The 21,125-nt window shown below is 39.4% G+C and overlaps 1 protein-coding gene across 2 annotated transcripts in view; it reads left to right on the forward strand.

Annotated features, from left to right (window-relative positions):
* drgx (dorsal root ganglia homeobox) overlaps positions 1-20,252 on the forward strand; it is a 47,228-nt gene extending 26,976 nt beyond the window's left edge. Inside the window, exon 7 of one of the 2 annotated variants that reach the window (XM_062975959.1) lies at positions 19,014-19,189. In XM_062975959.1, the coding sequence (XP_062832029.1) occupies positions 19,014-19,078 (65 nt within the window). In that variant the 3' untranslated portion in view covers positions 19,079-19,189. Of the gene's footprint in view, positions 1-19,013 lie in introns of both variants that reach the window. The other variant, XM_003225408.4, reaches the window with a different exon arrangement.
* Positions 20,253-21,125: the final 873 nt, after the last annotated feature.

Raw genomic sequence — 21,125 nt, forward strand, 5'->3', positions numbered from 1 at the left:
GTCTTTGCATCAGTTCTTGATGTTAACAACATCTAGCATCTATATGATTTTCTTATTGACAGATCAGGATTCTCTTCCAATCAGATTGTATTTCCAAGTGTGGATTTATTCAGATGTACTATTGCTGTTAGTAGAAGAACTACAGCTACAAGCATAAAGACATGCACCTGCATGCGAGCACATACACACTCACCACCTAAGGTTGAATCTCTGAATTAAAGAGCAAGTTCAGATATGAGGATCAAGATTGGAAACAATTATCTTCTTGTGAAGCTGCTTTTGGTCACTGGAAAAGACAGGAAATACATTTACAATGGGAAGTACAATCAAGAAAGAAGTGACTGTCCTTAGCAAATTCTCCTGCCAAATCTTTATTGCCTATTTCCTATCCACACTTTATGGTGCTATTCACTCTTTTCTTTTTCATGAGAAATAAAAAGTAAAGCAAAAACAACTCAATCAAAAACAATATGACATAATTATATGAATGAGGCATTATAAACATTTCAGATGAAAATACCCTCAGTGGTGCTGGAAAGTGGTGAGAATTCAGTGTCTTTTTAATATGAAAAAATAAAAAATATAGGATTGATATAGACAAAATCAACACAAAAACTGAAATGATCAATTTGTTGCTAAGTAGGACAGCTATTTACTATATTATATCTATATGTCTTCAGGGTACTCCAGCTAATGTCAATTGGAGTGCCATCTGCTAAGGATGCCGGAAATCTCTCCTTTTTCATCTGTGCATTTTCCTTAGGGAGGTGGTGGCTTTGCAGATGGCTGCCAGGCCACCCCAGTGGGAGGGGACAGCTATCCCACATTCACAGTCCACCTGAGCCTGAAGTGTGTGGGAGTTGCAACCAGAACTGGCCCAGCTGTCTGCACAGTCCCTGACTTGGGGAACAACCTGAATCCTGCTTCAGGATTTGGGTTTTTCTATGAGTGATTTTAACCCAAACTAGTCCTGTGTGGCTTTAGGTCACTACTGAGTTTTTTGCACCTCACACCGATCTAAGTTGTCAATATAGATATGTACCCTAAGTCTTATTGTATTTCATGGGGTTTATTTCAGAGTAAATATGCATTTAATTATGCTATAAGAAACTTCTGATTTTAATTTTTTTGGTCAGTGCTCTTCTTGTTCATGGCAGAAGATTATTTTACGGTGTCTTCCACATATATGAGCCTGTATGATGTATTGATTAGAATGTTGGACCATGGCTCTTCACCAGGGTTGAATTCCTGTTCAACCATGGAAACATTCTATAGGTAACTTTGGAAAAGAGCTAATAGCCTCAGAAGAAGGTAAAGGGAAATCCCTTTTTAACAAATCTTGCCAAGAAAACCCTGCAATAAGTTCACATTGGGGTTGCATAAATTAAAAAAAATGATTTGAAGGCACACAACAGCTACAAAACCTTCCAAAATCCTGGTAGACTAGAAAGTGTGATGTGGTAGCTTAAAAAGCCTATGTGATTCTAAGATGCACCAGTAGTATAGTGTCTATATTGAGGAAAGTCATAGTCCTACTCTATTCTGCTTGAATAGTGTGTCCAGTTCTGGGCACCACACTTCAAGAAGGTTATTGGAATGTATCCAGAGAAAAGCGACCTAAATGATCAAAGGTCTGGAAGCTTAGCCCTATCAGGAGCAGCTTAGGCAGCCGGGCATGTTAAGTTAGGAAAAAAAGAAGACTGATAGGAGACATGATGTCCACGTTTGAATGTTTAAAACATTGAGGGGGCAAGCTCTGTGAGATTGTGTAATTGTCCTTGCTGGCATTTTTTGTTCTCTTTGGATAAATGTGATTGCTCAGGATTGCTTCCAAACACTTCTCTCTGCGGACAAAATTTGAGGGGCTTCATATAGCCCAGATCATTCAAGTGAGAAATGGAGCCCCCAATGGTGCAGTGGGTTAAACCCTTCTGCTGGCAGGACTGATGACTTGGAGGTTGGGTTGCTGACCTGAAGTTTGCAGGTTCGAATCCAACCCGGGGATAGCGCGGATGAGCTCCCTCTATCAGCTCCAGCTCCATGCGGGGACATGAGAGAAGCCTCCCACAAAGATGATAAAAACATCAAAATATCCGGGTGTGCCCTGGGCAATGTCCTTGCAGACGGCCACTTGTTTCACACTAAAAGTGACTTGCAGTTTCTCAAGTCGCTCCTGACATGGGAAAAAAAATGAAGTGAGAGGAAAGATGGTTAAACACAGTAGTGGAGAACAACTTATAAGAACTACTCACAGGTCAGAGCCCTGTGTAGATCTAGTCAGAGATCTTTGTGAGGGTCAGAAAATACCCATATGTTGCTGGGCAACAATTTCATCTATTCCCAGTGCCATCCATTCAGTAGTTCCAGCTGGGCTTCCCAAGGGGCAGGGTAATGTTTGGTGCGGATTTGTAAATCACTTTATAGATCACATAATTTGTATCCACAATGTTCTCCAATTTAATATCCAATTTGTCATGTGGGGGATCCAGTGGGTTTTTGCTTTTTCCTCTTTCTCCCTGCTGCTGAGTTTTCCTCTCTAAAATTGTTCTTTGCAGCTAATGTGAAGTACAGTATGCTGCATCACAGGAGATCCAAGCACTAGGCCTGTGAACCAAGCTTGTCCATCCCTAAGTGATGCCACATTCCTAGAAGTGCATCAAAACAGGGATAACAACAGTGTATAACAAAACCATGTTGCTATTATACCCTTCATAATTGGGAATGACTGGACTTCTTTGTGTAAAGAGGTCCCAGAACTTGATACTTCTTTGTGTGGAGGAATGGTTCAAAGGTTGTGGAAGAGCTAGGGTGCAATGTAATACATTTTAAAATTAAAATCAGTTCTTATTTCCATTGTTTCTATGGTTGAAAGTACTAAATGAACCAAGTTGTTGAAGTAAGTGAGCCAAACTGTAGCGCTTGTATTTCTTGCAGTAAAAGAGTCCTTTTTGCAGAGATGAGGCAGGACTAATTTAATTTTTCCTGTCCGTCTCTCTGTTGCAGATCAATTAAACTGTCAAGTGGATCAAATATTTCAGACTGTATTTATTACATTAAGTATTTATGTCCAGGCTCAGCCTTTCAAGAATGATGTAATACAACAACACAAGGTGCTTCAGATCAATTTTGCAGAATTTGCTGTAACCTAATGGAGACTTAAATGTGTGTTTTAATTTAGAATAGAGGAGACAGCAGGTTCTTGAAACAATTTAGTTGACCCAATTCAGTTGGCTCTTACAACCTAACCAAAAAAACCCATATCTGTCTGTCTTTTGGGATTAAAAGAAGATATCCCTTTCAGGTCATGTTCAGTGTTCTACTGCCTTATCACACCAGAGCATGGATCCACTTTAAATCCAGTTTCTGCCTCCTGCAGAATTCTGGGGTTTGTAGTTTGGTGAGGCCCAGGACCTGTCTGGCCGAGCTGTTTAAAGGCCCCTCCCTAAAATGGTTTTAAAGTGGATCCAAGCTCTAAGTGTGATGACGTCCCTAGTGAGAAGTTGTAATGAGACAATAGCAGTAAAACCAAGGCATGATGTTACTGGATGCAACTCTTAATTGGTCCTTGTTTTGTGTGTAACTTCTATTGCATCAGATACACCTAGAGGTGTATGTGATAAATATGAGGCCAGTTGTCCCCTTGCTGACCCAGACCTTTGACTCTATGTTGCCGCTGCTGCTCCTTAGGAGCCACAGAATTCTTTGTGAGTGCCTGGCCATTTCCTGTCATAATAATAATAATAATAATAATAATAATAATAATAATAATAATACTTTATTTATACCCCGCCACCATCTCCCCAACGGGGACTCGGGGCAGCTTACATGGGGCCATGCCCAGACACCATACAATATAACAAAATAAAACAACATATCATAACACAATATAACAGTGCAAAAATAATCATATACATTACAGCACAAATCAGAGAAAACAGTAAAAAACAGGGCGGGCTGTCATGCCTGTTGGTGTCAGACTGGAGTGATTACACAATCAGGAGGAATAGAGAAACCCCCTCTTTCTTGTTGGTTGTGCAGATGTCTCATTCTGACAACAGCAGACATGACCACAATTGCCAGGTGCTAACAGAAAGCTTGGTGGGTCGTGGGAACAGGAGGCAATGCAAGGAGGATGAGCTGTCCCCTTTATCTGCGCTCATCAGCCCAGCGAAGGGGTGATGGTAATGGTTTCAGTCTTGACAGTGGATTCGGCCAAATCTGGGGGAAACAAATGTAGTTCAGTAGTTTAAGCCAGGGGTTCCCAAACTAAGGCCTGTGGGCCGGATGTAGTCCTCCAAGGTAATTTGCCCGCCCTCCACCCTAAACTTTCGACTTAGGGTCACCCTAACATTTAAATGATTTGAAGGTAAACAACAACAACAATTATAATTAATGACTATCTCATCAGTCAAAAGCAGGCTCACACTTTCCATTGAAATACTGGTAAATTTGTGTTTGTTAAAATTGTTCTTAATTTTAAATACTATATTGCTCTTTCATTGTTATTTTTTACACTGCAAATAAGAAATGTGCAGTGTGCATAGGAATTCTTTCTTTCTTTTTCTTCAAGCTTTAGTCTAGCCTCCCCAACAGTCTGAGTGAACCCCCAACAGTGAACTGTCCCTTGTCTTAAAAGGTTTGAGAACCCCTGGTTTAAGCGTTGGATTACAACTATGGAGACCAGAGTTTGAATGCCTGTTTGGCCATGAAACCCATTGGGTGACCTTGGACAAGTGACATTCTCTCAACTTCAAAGGAAGGCGTAGTGGCAAGCCCCACCCTCAAACAAGTCTTGCCAAAAAATACTGTGTTAGGTGCACCTTAGGGTTGCCATAGGCTGGAGAAAACTTAAAGGCACACAAGAACAACAGCATTTACATACCATATTGAAAAACATTTTGGAGTTCTTCTTGTGCCATAGGCATTTTACACTTGTGAGTATTGCTAATATTGGATAGAGGGGATGGGATTTTAAAATAGCATATTGAGCCTGCTTTATCACATCTGGAATATTTTTTATTTTCCACATTTGTATGGGAAATAAAATGTAAATTTTCTGGGGCATTTTAACAGAATTAAATTAAAGAAGGAAATATATTATTAGTCTAAAAACTAAACAATCTCAAACTATTTTACTTTAAAGCATTTTGCTTTATTTGGTGGCAGATGATAAGAACAGTATGGTTTACCTACATTTTTACTTGACTGTAATAAACTATTATGGCTACCTGCCCACTGGTATTTCTGCCTACTCCTGATGCTTCACCAGGACAAAGTCAGTGATCACACAAAGGGAAGATCTTCACTGGCCAACTATTCTGGGGCTGATTGGTGTGGTGTATGCTGGATCATAATAGGGTTTTAGAAACAAGGAAGGCGAGGGGGAAAGTATCTGGGTGGCGAGGAAGGTGAAGAAAAAAGGCTTTTGCGGTTTGAGAGGCAGGGAAGAGGCTTTAGAGAGCGAGGGAAATGAAGAAAAAAATGTTTAGGGGAAGGGGAGTAGCAGGAAAGAGTAGGAAAAACTTGGAGAGGGAGAAGGGAGGAAGGGGAAAAGCATGGAGCCACTCGGTGCCTTATGGAGCCCCAAGGGCTCCATTGAGCACACTTTGAGAACCGCTGGTGTAATCCATTACTTTTGTCACATAATAAACTGGCAGATTAGTTCAAGGCCACCTCTTTTCTTGTCATCTTGAAGTACCATGAATTTTATCCTTGGTGTCTTCCCTTGTCAATTTAATTTTGACAAATGTTTTGCCAATTTTCAGATGGTACATCCATCATTTGTCAGATATCAAATATAGTTTGGAAAAGAAATAACATGTTGGCAGAATGTTCTTCTTTATTGCTGATTTCCTTTCCAACAGTGACAATTTTAGGTTCTTTCATTAAAAAAATGCATTTCAGGCTTTCTCAACAAACCTGATTTTTTAAGTCAAAAATTTCCCTAAATAATTCACTTTTTTCACTTTGAACCCTCTAGTTTTCATTTTCTTCTTTTATTATATTTTTGGTTGACATTTTCATTTTCTGTTTGTTAATTTTAAAACCTGCGCTTCTTCATATTGTTTGAGTATTTTTATTGTTTCCAAGAGGCCTTCTAATACAATGATTACATCTTTTAAAAAAGCCCTCTGCTTTTATTGATTTTTTCTTTATTTTTACCACACTAATCTCTTCATTCTGACTTGTCTCTCAAAAATGTATTTCCAGAGTAAAAATAAAAAGTAATAAAGAAAATGGATATCCTTATCGGGTATTTCTTCAATTTTAAAAATATCTTTCAGTTTCCCATTTACTAAAATTTCAGCATATGCTTTGTCATACATCACTTTTATCAAGTTTTGATCAAAGTCCATATTTTATATTATTGCAAGTATGAAATTCCAGTTTAAATTATCAAATACCTTTTCACCATGTGGAGATATCAGAGCTGCTTTCTTATGTATTTCTTCTAGATATTCAGTTATAACCATCACATGCCTCACATGGTTGCTCAATTGTCTTAAAGAGTAAAAACTCAAATTGATCTTTATATATGATTTTTTTGTAAATATATCTTTAATTCTGTCTGCTAATATAGAGATGAGAATTTTACAATCATTATTTAATATTGTGATCAGCCTGTAGGTGCTTGTCTGAGTTTCATCTTGCCTCTCTTCAGAATTAGCATTATTTATTTATTTTATTTTATTTATATACCACTTTTCTCCCTCAGGGAGACCCAGAGCAGTCTTACACAATGGCGGAATTAAATGCCACATATAATACAACATGTAGTAAAAACAAACATAAAACACAATTAAAAGCCGGGACACAAATCAAATTAAAACAATTCAAACTATGTGACCATTACAACAGGGGCAGTTTCAAGCCAAAGTCAGAGCCAATCCGTGTTTGACTTAATATTAATTCACAGAATCCATCAGGTCATATCAACTCATATCTTAGGATGGACCAAAAGCTTGGTCCCATAGCCAGGTCTTCAGCTGCTTCCTAAAAGGCATGAGTGAAGGGGCTTCCCTAATCTCCCTTGGCAAGGAGTTCCACAGCTGCGGAGTCACCACTGAAAAAGCCCTGTCTCTCATCCCAGCCAACCGCACCTGTGATGGCAGTGGGCCTGAGAACAGGGCCTCACTTGAAGATCTTAATCTGCGGGATGGTCCATAGGGGGAGATACGTTCTGAGAGGTAAGTTGAACCAAAGCCATTTAAGGTTTTGTAGGCCAAAGCCAACACTTTGTATTGTGCCCGGAAGCTAACAGGCAGCCAGTGGAGCTGCTTCAGCAGAGGAGTTGTATGCTCCCAGATTGGTGCTCTAGAGAGTAACCTGGCTGCGGAATATTGGACTAGTTCCAGCTTCCAAACAGTCTTCAAAGGCAATCCCACGTAGAGTGTGTTGCAATAGTCCAAATGAGATGTAACAAGAGCGTGGATCACCATGGCCAAGGTACGGGCGCAGTTGGCACACAAGTTTGAGATGTGTGAAGGCCCCTGGCCACTGCCAAAACCTGGGGTTCCAGACTCAGCAATGAGTCCAGGAGGACTCCCAAACTGTGAACCTGCGCCTTTAGAGGAGGTGCGATCCCATCCAGCAAAGGCTGTAACCCTATACCCTGTTCAGCCTTGCGACTGACCAGGAGTACCTCTGTCTTGTCTGGATTCAACTTCAATTTGTTCTTCCTCATCCAGTCTGACATGGCAGCCAGGCACCGGTTCAGGATTTGGACATCCTCCCTGGACGCTGGAAAAAAGGAGTGATAGAGTTAGACGTCATCCGCGTACAGATGACACTGAACTCCAAAACTCTGGATGATCTCACCCAGCAGCTTCATGTAGATGTTAAACAACAGAGGGGATAGTACTGAACCCTGTGGGACTCCACAAGACAACAGTTGTGGGATCAAACTGTTCCCTATCAACACCTTCTGGGTACGGTTCTCAAGGAAGGACTGGAGTCACTGCAAAACAGTACCCCCAAGGCCCATTCCAGCAAGGTGACCCAAAAGGATACAATGGTCTACGGTATCAAAGGCTGCTGAGAGATCCAGGAGAACCAGCAGGGACACACTCCCCCTGTCCAGCTCTCTGCGGAGATCATCCACCAAGGAGACCAAGGCCAGACTGTGCCGGGTCCAGATAATCAGTTTCCTCCAAGAAACCCTGGAGTTGTGAGGCAATCACATATTCCACAACTTTGCCTAGAAAGGGAAGATTGGAAAAAGCTAACATTCCAGACGACAGGAGGAGAATTCAAAACGATCTTGACAGATTAGAGAGATGAAGTTCAACAGACAACAAAATGAAGTTCAACAGAGACAAATGCAAGATACTTCACTTAGGCAGAAAAAATGGAATGCAAAGATACAGAATGGGGGATGCCTGGCTCGACAGCAATATGTGTGAAAAAGATCTTGGAGTCCTCTTGGACAAGAAGTTAAACATGAGCCTACAATGTGATGTGGCGGTGAAAAAAGCCAATGGGATTTTGGCCTGCATAAATAGGGGTATAGTGTCTAGATCCAGGGAAGTCATGCTACCCCTCTATTCTGCCTTGGTCAGACCACACCTGAAATACTGTGTCCAATTCTGGGCACCGAAGTTGAAGGGAGATTTTGACAAGCTGGAAAGCGTCCAGAGGAGGGTGACTAAAATGATCAAGGGTCTGGAGAACAAGCCCTATGAGGAGCGGCTTAAAGAGCTGAGTATATTTAGCCTGGAGAAGAGAAGGCTGAGAGGAGACATGATAGCCAAGTACAAATATGTGAGGGGAAGTCATAGGGAGGAGAGAGCAAGCTTGTTTGCTGCTTCTGTGGAGACTAGGACGCGGAACAAAGGCTTCAAACTACAGGAAAGGAGATTCCACCTGAACATTAGGAAGAACTTCCTAACTCTGTGAGCTGCTCAGCAGTGGAACTCTCTGCCCCGGAGTGTGGTGGAGGCTCCTATGGAGGCTTTTAAGCAGAGGCTGGATGGCCACCTGTCGGGGATGCTTTGAATGAGAGTTTCCTGCTTCTTGCAGGGGGTTGGACTGGATGGCCCGTGAGGTCTCTTCCAACTCTATGATTCTATGATTCTATGACGAGCCCAAAGATGAACCAATAGGCTGAGCGCTCCACAACAGGCCGTGAGGTAGCAGTTGGGAGCTGGAGCGTTGAGAGACAAGCGACGAGCGGCAATGGAGAAGGTAGCTCTCCTTAGCTTCTGATATTCAATTTTTGGGCCCAAGAATGCAGCAAGGCCCAAGCAGGCACCAGGCGCCAGTGGATGAATGGTATTTTTAAAAGTTGTTAGAAAGCGTTAAATGCTTTAAATGTTTGGGCACCTTTTGTGGCGAAGCAACAGATCACAAGCAGCCACATTCCATCTAGTTGACAAAAACAGCAAGCAGGACTCTTGCCCAATGGCTGCGATGAAGTTGTATCAGGGCCCGCTCTAGCTGGCTGCAGCAGCTAATGGAGGCCTCGCCCGTTGCCAACAGTGATCAATCTGCGAGTGGGGCCAGCAGTTAAACCACTGCCTCAGAGCCGATGATGAGGCAGAGTTTACAGGTGCCAGATAGGCTGGTTGTCGCAGTTTTTAAGATTTTAAAATTTGAATTTAAAAGATCAAATTATCAAATCTGCAAGCAAACAGCAGGAAGCAGGGAGCGAATTCGGCCGAGGTCTTAATGGCGATTACGCTCTATCTCTACCTACCCTCCGATCTTCTTCCTTCTTTTCCTTCTCTGTCTGCTCCAATATGCCCTCCCAAGGTCTCCTCCAAGACCCAGGGCGGTCAGATAGGCAGATTGGATAAATATTTAGGAGAATGGGTTTTCAAGGAGGGAGGATTATCTCGGATAGAGAATTTTCTATCTCTGCGCAGTTCTTACAGCTTTGGCGCCATCTTGGATACTTTTGATACATTATAGTATCAGTCTCATCTTGATACATTATGATATCAGTTTCCAAGTTTCTGAATTTTCTCGTCTTCTAAATAGAGTTTAAAATTTTTTATAAACGCATAAAGCTCATCACGAAATGGGACTTTTCCTCCCTTAAATTTGATTAATGTTTTGGAGACGTCTTCTACTGTAATTGATTTGTTGTTCTTTTAATATTTGAGGTGCCTTTCAAATATTGAGTATTCAAATACTTTTCAGTCTTTTACACAAAAATATTGATCTTAAATAGGTTTGAATGTTTGTGAAATATTTTAAGATCTTATTCCCTTCTGTTAATTATCAATTATTTTTCTATCAATTTTGTCTCTTTTTTCTTAATTTGTATGCAAACCGTTTTCCTGGGTTATTGTCAGATTCAAAATGTTTATATTTCGGATCTTTATTTTTTTTGTCAGTTTCTCTCATTGTTAATATTGACAACTGTATCCACATTATTTTTATATTTTGAAGGATTTTTGAGTTGGTTTCTTCATTTTGCTTTATTTGGTGTGGATTTGTTCTTTTTATTATGTGCTTTTCTGTATGAAAAAAGTAACCATTTTACTAGCATCCTAAACAGTTCTTATTTCTGTGCCTTTATGTAAATTAACTTTAAAAATATTATTTCAATATTTTATTGTGTGTGGCATTTTAAACTACACATTGCTTTTATAATATTGAATCATCCTATCTCTAATTGAAAGATTTTTTTTGCCTTTTAAGTGCAATATAATTGGATAATGGCCCCCCAAAAATTCTTGGTAGATTCCCTATTTTAGTTCGAAAATGCATGTCAGTAACGACTTTGATAACAGTACATAGACATTCTAGAAACTGGTCTATGTGTTTTTGAGAAGGTATGTTTCATGACATTTCAATATTTCATTTTCCAACAATAATAGTCCCAAAGCCTATCAGGTCAAATAAAGATTTTGGTAGTTTCCCTTCATCATTTTTATGTCTTTATCTGATTTTCTATCTCATTTTGGCATTGTTGTCCAATTCCAATTTCCCAGTAGTATCAAATTTTGAAAGGATTATTCTGAAATTGTTTTTAATAATTTAAAAAAGCTAGTTTACTTTCAGTTGGGTGCTTAGATTCCTGCCACTTATTTTCTCTGTCCTTGTAGTTCACTTTTAATTCCTACATTCCTACATATTTGCCCAACCCTTTAAGATATAATGGAATGTTTGACCTACATCGCCACTCCTTTTTAAACTTATCCATTGCTTCTGTATATATATTCTGTTCCTATTCTCTCATTTTGTAAGTATTTAATATCTGATTTTAATATGTATTTCTTGGAGGCAAACTATATCATAATTCTGTGTTTATATGTGAGATATATATATCTTCTCTTTGGAATGAATTCAATCTTTAAACATTAAAAACAATAGCTTTCAAATTCATGGTTAATTTAAAGAGATATCACAGTTCATAGCCATTGCACCTTTACTTACTTAGGCAATCCCTTGTCCGAGTATGATGGTCTTCCAAGTATAGTGTCTTGGTGGTGGATACATAAGTTATTTTTTTTTTTGTAAAATAAATTTTTATTAGTGTTATTTTCAACATAAACATAGACATAAACATACAATAAAATAAATTACAGAACTAAGAAAAAAGGGAAAAAAGAAAGAAAAAAGTAAAAAAAGAGAAAAAAGTAAAAATTAAACAGACAAAAATAGCCAAAAAACATGTAAAATATAAAATAAACTTCCAACTATTGCATGGTGTCCTTGAGTCTCTTTTCCCCCCTTTTCATAAGTTCTCAAATTCATCCTGGTAACCCAGATCATTCCTTTTCTCCTGTTGTGAGGTTTAGTACTTAATCTAGTATTCTTAGATCTCAAATTAAGATCTTCATTTTTCCCTCTTTTAAATATTTTTAATCATTTCCCAGTCTGTTTGTTTTCTTGGACGACCTTGATTGTTCGCTAGCAGGTACGTCCATTTGTCCATTTTCATTATTTCTAGGATCTTATTTATCCAGCACTTCATTTCTGGAATTTCTTTATTTCTCCAAGACTTGGCTACGGTCATCCTTGTGGTGGTAATTAAATAGTTAAATAGTACTTCTTTGTTTTTATCTTTTTCTATATCTGACATTCCTAATAACGTAATTTTGGGGTCCATCTTTATTCTAATTTGTAACATCTTCTGAATTTTAGTGTGTATTTCTTTCCAGAACGTAAGTGATTCTTGATGCTCCTTCCTCTTGGCATGTTTCTCCCTTTCACCCTCCATTTGTGCCTCTTCAAATTCCACAGCACTATTGGTCACAGCTGACCTCCAGTTACCTAGGGTTAGCTCAAGGGCCAGGACTTCCTAGTTCTCAGTGTCTATGCCACAGTTTTTTAGGTTAGCTTTAAGCCCATCTTTAAGTCTCTTTTTCTGTCCACCAACATTCCATTTTCCATTCTTGAATTGAGAGTATAGTAACTGCTTTGGGAGATAGTGATCAGCCATTTGGATAACGTGGCCAGTCCAGCGGAGTTGATGGCATAGGACCATCGCTTCAATGCTGGTGGTCTTTGCTTCTTCCAGCACACTGACATTTGTCTGCCTGTCTTCCCAAGAGATTTTCAGGATTTTTCGGAGGGAACGCTGATGGAATTGTTCCAGGAGTTGAGTGTGACGTCTGTAGACAGTCCACATTTTGCAGGCATATAACAGAGTTGGGAGGTCAATAGTTTTATAAACAAGCACCTTGGTATCTCTACTAATGTCCCGATCCTCAAACATTCTCTGCTTCATTTGGAAAAATGCTACACTCACAGAGCTCAGATGGTGTTGTATTTCAGTGTCAATATAGACTTTTGTGGAGAGGTGGCTGCCAAATTAGAGGAAATGGTCAACATTTTCTAGTGTTACACCATTGAACTGTATTTCTGGCATTGCAGAGGGATTGGCTGGTGACTGCTGGAAGAGCACTTTGGTTTTCTTAATGTTCAATGATGGGCTAAGCTTTTCATACAGAATTCCAATATGCCAATTATAACGTAGTCTGTGCACATTCAGAAGAAGACCTACAAGCCACTCTGAACACCTTTGCAGAAGTAAATCTACATCTTGATCTGTCATATCTTTCCCATTGTTAATGATTTGTGGCATCCATATTTTCTTTTTCTTCCTTCTCATCTGATTCTTCTGTTCCTGCTAGATCTTTTTTGTATCTTCAGAGAAAATCATTTGTTTTTATAACTGAGTTCAATAGATGCCTTTTTTTGTTAAAAGTCCAGCAAATGCCCTCTACTTTTTCCCCTTCAAAAGAAGATCCTCTGTTGTTTTAGGATGCTTCCAGACAGCATTTTAAAAAAACGGGACAAATAAGAGGAGCAAAAAATTGTGAGATCTGACAGCAAGTCCAAATACAGACCTGTCAGTCCTGGTAATGCTGCCCCACCACCCTGCACCATCATTTATAGCAGATTTCAGAAATTTAGAAGATGGACCAGGAACATTCAGCAGAAGTTTCTTTTTTTAAAAAATTGACTCTCTGAGATATGCTGGACCTAATATGCACTCATGTGGATATCTCAATGTACACACAAGCAGATTTCTTATTATCTGTCCTCACCATACTGTAAATTCAAGCTCTGTGTAATTTCATGAAGATCAGAACAAAGGAATGGTTGCAGGGAGTTCTCATTGTAATTGCTTTCCACTTGTGCTTCCATTTAGCCACCTGTGTGTCTGTAACTCCATTTGTTTACAGCCCAGATCAGCTGTTTCGGGATTTTAAAATGCACATATGTGCTGGAGCAGTCCACATCAGGGTATACGAATGAAATCATGTGTTTTTACTGAGTGCAGGGACATACAGTCATGCAAATGTGTACATTTTTTGGGTTTTAAGCACACCTTTGTAACGCATGTTTTTCAGCTGGCTATCCAAATCTGCCTGCATTTTCATAAAACGTCATTTAACCCCCCCCCCCTCCCCTTTATCCCAGTTTTGCGTTTTAGGGCATGTTTAGAAGAGCTCACAGTTTATCCTTTTGGAATAGATAGTATTTCCCTTTCTCAAAATTCCGGTTGGTATATTTTTCCTGATAACCATCTCTTCACTGTCTTCTTTTTTTACACATTTTTGAGTTTTAAGCACACCTTCTTAACACATGTTTTTCAGCTGATAATCCAAATCCATGTGCATTTTCATAAAATGTCATTTAACCCCCCTCTCCCTTTATCCCAGTTCTGCGCTTTAGAGCATGTATTATGTTGTTGAAATGGCATTGAATGTTTGCCAGTTTTATGTTTTATGTCTGGAACCTGCCCTGAGTCTCTCCAGGGAGATAGGGTGGGTTAAAAATAAACTTTTATTTTATTTTATTATTATATAAAAGCCAAGTCAAAAACATTTAATCCCTACTATTAAACTTTGCCTGATTGTAATTGTCCCAGTTTCATCCTTTTAAGTTATTATTTGCAACACACATACAAACATATATATATGAAATGTCAAAAAGAAAAATAGAAAAAATAGAGGAAAAAAATTGCTAAGTAAAATGTCCACAGAGAGCCAAAAATAGAAAATATGCTCCAATTAAAATGTTAGTAAATTAAAACTGACACACCACAGGGACAAAAAAGATGAAAACTAAATAAAAAAATGACTCAAATGCTTTAAAATCCAAATCCAAAATTCAGTTATAATATTGAAATCTATTTGAGGAGCATCTCATGCAGACCTTTTCTTCATATATTGAATACATAGTCTCCCTCTTTTTAATACTTTCAATGACCAGATGCTCAATAAGTTAGCTACAGGGAACAGAGTATTTACGTCTGTTGTTTTTGTTCATGGCAGGGAGCTGAACTGGATGACGCTTATAGTCTCTTCCAACTCTAGGATTCCATGGCTGGATCTACACTACCATAAAATCCAGTTTTAGAATGCTGATTAACTGCATTGAACTGGATTATATGGCAGTGTAGAATCATATAATCCAGTTCAATGCGGTTCAATCTGCATTATATGAGTCTAAACTGACCATTGTAATGCAGTCCGAACTGGATTATATGGCAGTGTAGATCGGGCCTCAGAATACAGAATAAATGCATTGAACTGGATTATATGAGTCTATACTGCCATATAATCAAATTCAATACAGTTAATTTGCATTCTGAAACTGTATTATATGGCAGTGTAGATCCAGCCATGATTCCAGCCACCAGGAGGACGATAGACAAAACAATGTCACCTCCCTTCAGAAAAGTGAGTTTTAAAATCCAGTTTTCCTTTCCACCTTCTTGCTAGAAATGAGATGTCTAGACAGGGAGTCCTTATATATCAATGTATAATATCTGTAAGTGGGGGAGAGAAGCAATAATTAAAAGCGCTTTTTGCTTGTATAGTGATACTTGTGACTTATGGGCGATGTGGCACAGATTTTTTGAGATACGAGCCGTCCCTTAGCCCGTTTCTCACTTTGAAATGTGAGCAGTGATCTGAGTTGTGAGCTGTGCATGTGGCACCTGGTAGAGAAGGAGGCTCCACGCCCTGCTAAAGGCTGCTAGCAGGCCCTGTGCTAATACTACATCTTGTGCTATATCTTGTGCTAGCGTTACCTCTTTTGGGGTTTGGGGTAGCTCTCACAAGAGGTAGTACTAGTGCGAGAGTACCCACCATCTTAAGCAGGGCCAGCTAGTGGCCTTCAGCAGGGCCTCTGGCTCGCCCCAGGCCTAGTGCAGGGCTTGCTTGCAGCCTTCGGAGAAGAGCCGCTCTAGCTTGGCCTCCAACAAGTAATAGCGTTGCCGGCGAGGCCTCCGACAGAGAGAGGGTGAGAATAAAATTGTTTATTTTACAGTAATTCGTTCTGTGGCTGAGCTCTTAAAGGGGGAAATTGTGTTGGTTTTGGGGGCTGGAATGTATTAGTTGAATTTCAATTCATTTTAATGGGGAAATTTGCTTTGACATATGAGCAAATTGAATTATGAGTTTGGTCACAGAATGAATTAAACTCATATGTCAAGGTATCACTATAATTTGAAAATGGTTTCATCTTCTCTTCTTTGTTTCAGGGAATTTAATTTCTTAATAGATAGAACATGAGCCCCTTGAGAACCTGGACAATTAGTATGAATAGATAAAATACTTGCAGTTAATAGGTAGAGAAAGCTGCTTCCATGGAGTTTGAGGTCCCTTTCAGTTGCAAAGCGCAGTCAGAAAAGATGGTGATTGTGGCTACTCTAGCAAGTTTAGGAATGCACAGGAGCAAATCGGGATAGTGTGGCTAAGCCTTCATCTCCTCTTTACCAAAAGCAGCAAAACAGCAACAGCAACCCTGTGAATTGCACCCTAACCTAGCCTAGTGCTGGGATTTAAGTTTGTCGCTCTGACCCAGTGATCTGGAAATTAGTTGAGTCTACAACTTGTTTTGGTGCACTGTTCTCTGTAACATTCGTTTCTTGATATTATGAGGGCTGAGGAAATGAGAATTAATCTTCATTTAAATGTGACTTTACATCTAAAATAAATGTTATACTAAATTCATTTATGATATGAAATGTTTCATATGCTTCTTTTCTTTATTTCTCTCGATGTTGAACATTATAATGACTAATTTGCTCTTGATTGAACAGCTCTCAACAAAGCTATATCTTGTTGCACTAAGAAGGTAAATTGCAATTGTATCTGCACAGCAAGATGTTGTGCTCTCCTGTTCTTGCATCATAGAAGATCATTTTAAAAGCATTTCTTTTTTGTAACACCAAAAACTCACTATTCACACCCTATTTTACTTGTACTGTGCTATAATTTCCTGTGCAAAATTTCAGTTGTGGGTGGACCTAGTTGTTACAATGGTACAACACAATGGTGTAACATGACTAAAATATTTCATATCCCTTTCTTCATTTAAAAAGCCTTACAAAACTTGATGTGAGAATATTATTTGGCATTTGTAAATTCCAGAATTTTAAAAATGGGATCTCAGTATTCTTGAATTTATTTACATGCCTACCATTTGTTCAAATTTTAGGTATATAAATTTATACATGAAAATAGTATGCTGATGTTTTCTTCCACGTAATCTCATAAAACATGTTGGCAAAAGTGGAAATTTGAACACACGTTTGAATTATTTTGATTGTTTTGAATAAGTTGATCAGCTTTGAATTTTGAACTTTTCATTCCTTCTCATGATTATTCATTTATTTTCCCCCAACAATTGCACTCAAGCACCATATTAAAAAACAACACATATTAAAATTATACAAAACAATATTAAAATGCATAGAGATTAAAATACAATTAAACAATGTATTATGTTCAAATCATTATAATTTATTTTAAAAACCCATATGCAAAGTAGAAAACAGTACAGCACGCTATTGAATGCCCATCCCAGTCAGTTTCTAAAGTCCTGATGGCATAAGATCTCTTGTCAGGGGTTCAGATCAGCTTCAAATTCCCTGTTGTATAGCCAAAAGGAGTCTTCACTCTTGTTAGGGAGCCAAACATCCTTTTGCAGTGAAGTGGTCTCCTCAGTTTGTTCCAACTGGAAGGCTCCTCCCCCCTTAAGTTGCAGCAATAGTATAAATAATAACACAGTATGTACAAACTCCCTCCTGTCTTCATACACCAAGCTCCAACCCACATCAAATCAACACTGTTACTACAAACTTATATGCAGCAGTCTCAGCACTTAGCTTCCACACCCCAATTACAATGAACCTGTGGTTAATCTTGAGACATTGATTCTGAGTAGTTTACACATTCTAACAACCCTCGTAACCTTTCTTGAAAGGGAGTTCCAGAGTCCAGGAGCAGCCACTGAGAAGGCTCTATTTTCTTGTTCCTACCAAAAAAAAAAAAAAAGAAGGAAAAGAAAAGAAGGGAAACGGGCGTCTCCTAGTATCATAGGACCATAGAAACCATGGAAACATTGGAAGAACCACAAGAACCATATGGTCCAACCACCTGTCATGCAGGATTCAAAATAGGCCTGACAGATGACCATTCAATCTCCATTTAAAAACTTCCAGGGAAGGAGACTTCACTACTCTCTTGAGACACAGCATATTCCATGGCTGAACAACTCTTACTACCAGCAAGTTCTTCCTAATGCTTTGGTGGAATCTATTTCCTCATTATCTTAGAGCAGTGGTGTCAAACTTGTGACCCCTCAAGGTGTTTTGGACTTTAGCTCCCAGAATTCCTGACCATTGGGCTAGGGCTTTTGGGAGTTGGATGGACTACACCTGGAGGGCCACAAGTTTGATACCTTTGTTTTAGTGATTTCCCAATTTACTCAGCCCTTTCTGTCGAAAGCTCCTGGCACATCAAAATGACACATGGTGAGGTTGGTGAAGGGAGTAGGGAATTCCCTCCTCCACTCTCTCAACCACCTGATGCATCCTTTTGACACACTGGAAACTTTTGACAGAGTCCTGAGCATGCAGCCAGGCCTCTCCGGTAAGTTTGGAAGGTAAATGGGGGACTGGCTCAATGGTTCAACCACATGAGGGCATGTAGCCACCTCCCAGGGAAAGTCTGGGCTTTGAGGAAGGTGTGGGGCCTCAATCCCAGGAGGAACTGGGATAAAATATCCCAGTTCCTCCTTGGATTCAGGCATGTCTCGAATGGCCCTTAGAGCTCTATCAGTTTCAAAAAGGGAGACACAGTCCTTCAAATGATCTGGATCCAATTCTTTTCGTTTTATTTATTTTGAGCTATTTATGCTAATGAATTCAGTATGACAGAAATCTGTAATCCAGGACTAAAGTATACTACAGTAGTATACTGGTGTGGTTAATACATATGTACTTGTCCGAAATTCAGGGACACAGTTCCTGATTGTAGAATTTCTCAGAAGAGAGGTTATATTGGCTCCATCGCTTCCTACGTTGCACACAAACTGTGCAAATTGTACTGTTGATTCAGCCATTTGCTTAAAATGTTGAGCTTTTTAAAGAAGGTTGTTTTTATTTTGTCATGGTTTTATTTTATTTCTTCATAATTATCTATCACATTGAGGTTCCTGGTGGACAGTAATGTGACACATGGATTTTATATAAGGTCAGAACTGGGTGATCTAACTTCAACCAACTCCAATTCTGCATTTGTTGATGATTCTGTTGGCAGGTGGTTTTTATTTTTTTCTTCTCCAGGTAGTCCACTGTGCTCTTGCTGTGTTCCTGACCACATGAGTCTCTCCTTCCTTCCTACATATGGCTGTCAGAGTAATCGTACAGCAAGTGTGGCTGCCCTGCGCATGAAAGCCCGAGAGCACTCTGAGGCTGTACTGCAATCAGCTAACCTTCTAGCCTCCATTAGCCCCAGCCATACCTCAGTGGGGAAACTTAGTTCAGAGAATGACTTGGACAACAAACTTCCTCTGACTATTGAACAGAATGACAATGAGAAGAATGTTTGAGCCCCACCTTCCACATCTTAATGAACCCAACATCCTAAGAAGCCAAATCTTCAGTCATCTGGATTATTTTACTGCTGGGACAAAACTTGGTAGTTTTTTGCTATCTTAGCTAGCTACCAGCACTAGCTTGCTTTCGCCACCTATTTTATTGACTTTTCCCCACCTCTTTAATGCATTTATTCACACTGAATTCCTTCGCACATCATCTGGACTAAAGTGTAATGGGATTCAGAGATCCTTCTAAAAACAAAGGATAGAAATCAAGGACATATGCTTGTTCATGTAGCACATGTTGTGCCGTTGGGAGAAAGGTATGTGTAATTGCGAAGTCCCTCAGTATCATATAATTTTCTCATTTCATTAAAGTAAAAAAATCCCAGGTATGATAGAAGAAGACCTGTTGTAATTTTAGTGACTGGAAAGTCAAGTTTTTAAAAGAAATGCAGATGAATGGAAGTCAGTTTTGCCAAGCCTGAAGAAAACCAGTGCAGAAGATGACCTGTTGTCTTAGTTGCTTGCTACAGGGACTTCACATTCAAGGCACTCTATACAGTGATCCACAATGAGCAGAAAATGTGCAGTCACCCATTTTGTAGAGAGCTTTGCTCTTAAAGGACTGGTGTATTTGATTTTTGGCTCAGTTCATGCAGGTCTGAGAAAGAGGCACACAAACCATGTAGTAATTTCATAGAGCCATCATTTCATCTACAGTCACCTCCCTTCAGGCCTGTAGCGGGGGGGTGGGGGTGTTAGGGGTTCAACCCCCCCCCCCCTGAAAATTTTCACTTAAAAAAAAATCTGGTTTACTCATGAATTTTAACTGGTTAACCAAATCCCCATGCTAAGTCTATGAGACACAAAAAAATAAGAGTCCCTCCAGGCACTATCTCAAGCAGATATTGACAGGTCTGTAGGTGGAGGGGGGTCGGCCAGGGGTTCAACCCCCCCCCCCCCCCCCCGAAATTTTCAAAACCCTCCCTGAAATTTTTTTCTGGCTACGGCCCTGCCTCCCTTACATGAATTTTGAAGGACACACATATTGGTGTGCAGATAATCCCAGATAGTTCTTTTAGTTGAAATTTTTGTAAACAGAAATGCTTGTGAGGATATATAAAAACATGGTAGCTAAGATTCTAGTAAATATATACTTTTTGACCAGAGAAAAGAATCAAGTGTCCTTTAGACACTATTGGACTAACTCTCAGCATTCCTTACCATTATCTGTCACTGATAGTGACTGCTGAGAGTTTCAATCAAATAACATCTTGCTTAAACCAAAAGGTCTTTGCTTACCAGCAAAAGGAGAGCAGGGAGGAGGGCAAATTAGTCTCCCATAGAAGACTAGAAAAGGGTAGGAGCAGTAACTCGGAAAGTTCTCTCCCATGTCCTCACCAAGCTAACCTGTGATTGTGGTGGAACCAAGAGAAAGGCTTTCCCTGTAGACCTTAAAATTTTGGCAGGTTCATATAGAGAGATATACTCTTTCAGATAGTCTGAACTTAAGTCATACAACAACCTGATGCTCATCAGCTCAAAAGTAGGTTTTGTTGATTGTAATGGATTCACTCCCAGGTACAACTTAAAAGAGTTAGTTTGCAAGTTACTAGGATCCATGGAGGGTGTCTATTCCAAAGAGGACTGCTTTTCTCTTTTAGGCATAAATCCATTAACTAGTCCGAACCAAAGTAGAGCCATCCATTGGTGTTGCCTAAATGGCCATCAAGGTTTATATTCGTTGTTATATACTTTCAAGTTGTTTCTGATTTATGACAACCCAAAAGGAAGCCTATCTAAAGGTTTTCTTGGCAAGATTTGTTCAG

The sequence above is a fragment of the Anolis carolinensis genome, chromosome 3 (assembly GCF_035594765.1).
Source record: "Anolis carolinensis isolate JA03-04 chromosome 3, rAnoCar3.1.pri, whole genome shotgun sequence".
In the NCBI taxonomy this organism is placed as follows: Eukaryota; Metazoa; Chordata; class Lepidosauria; order Squamata; family Dactyloidae; genus Anolis; species Anolis carolinensis.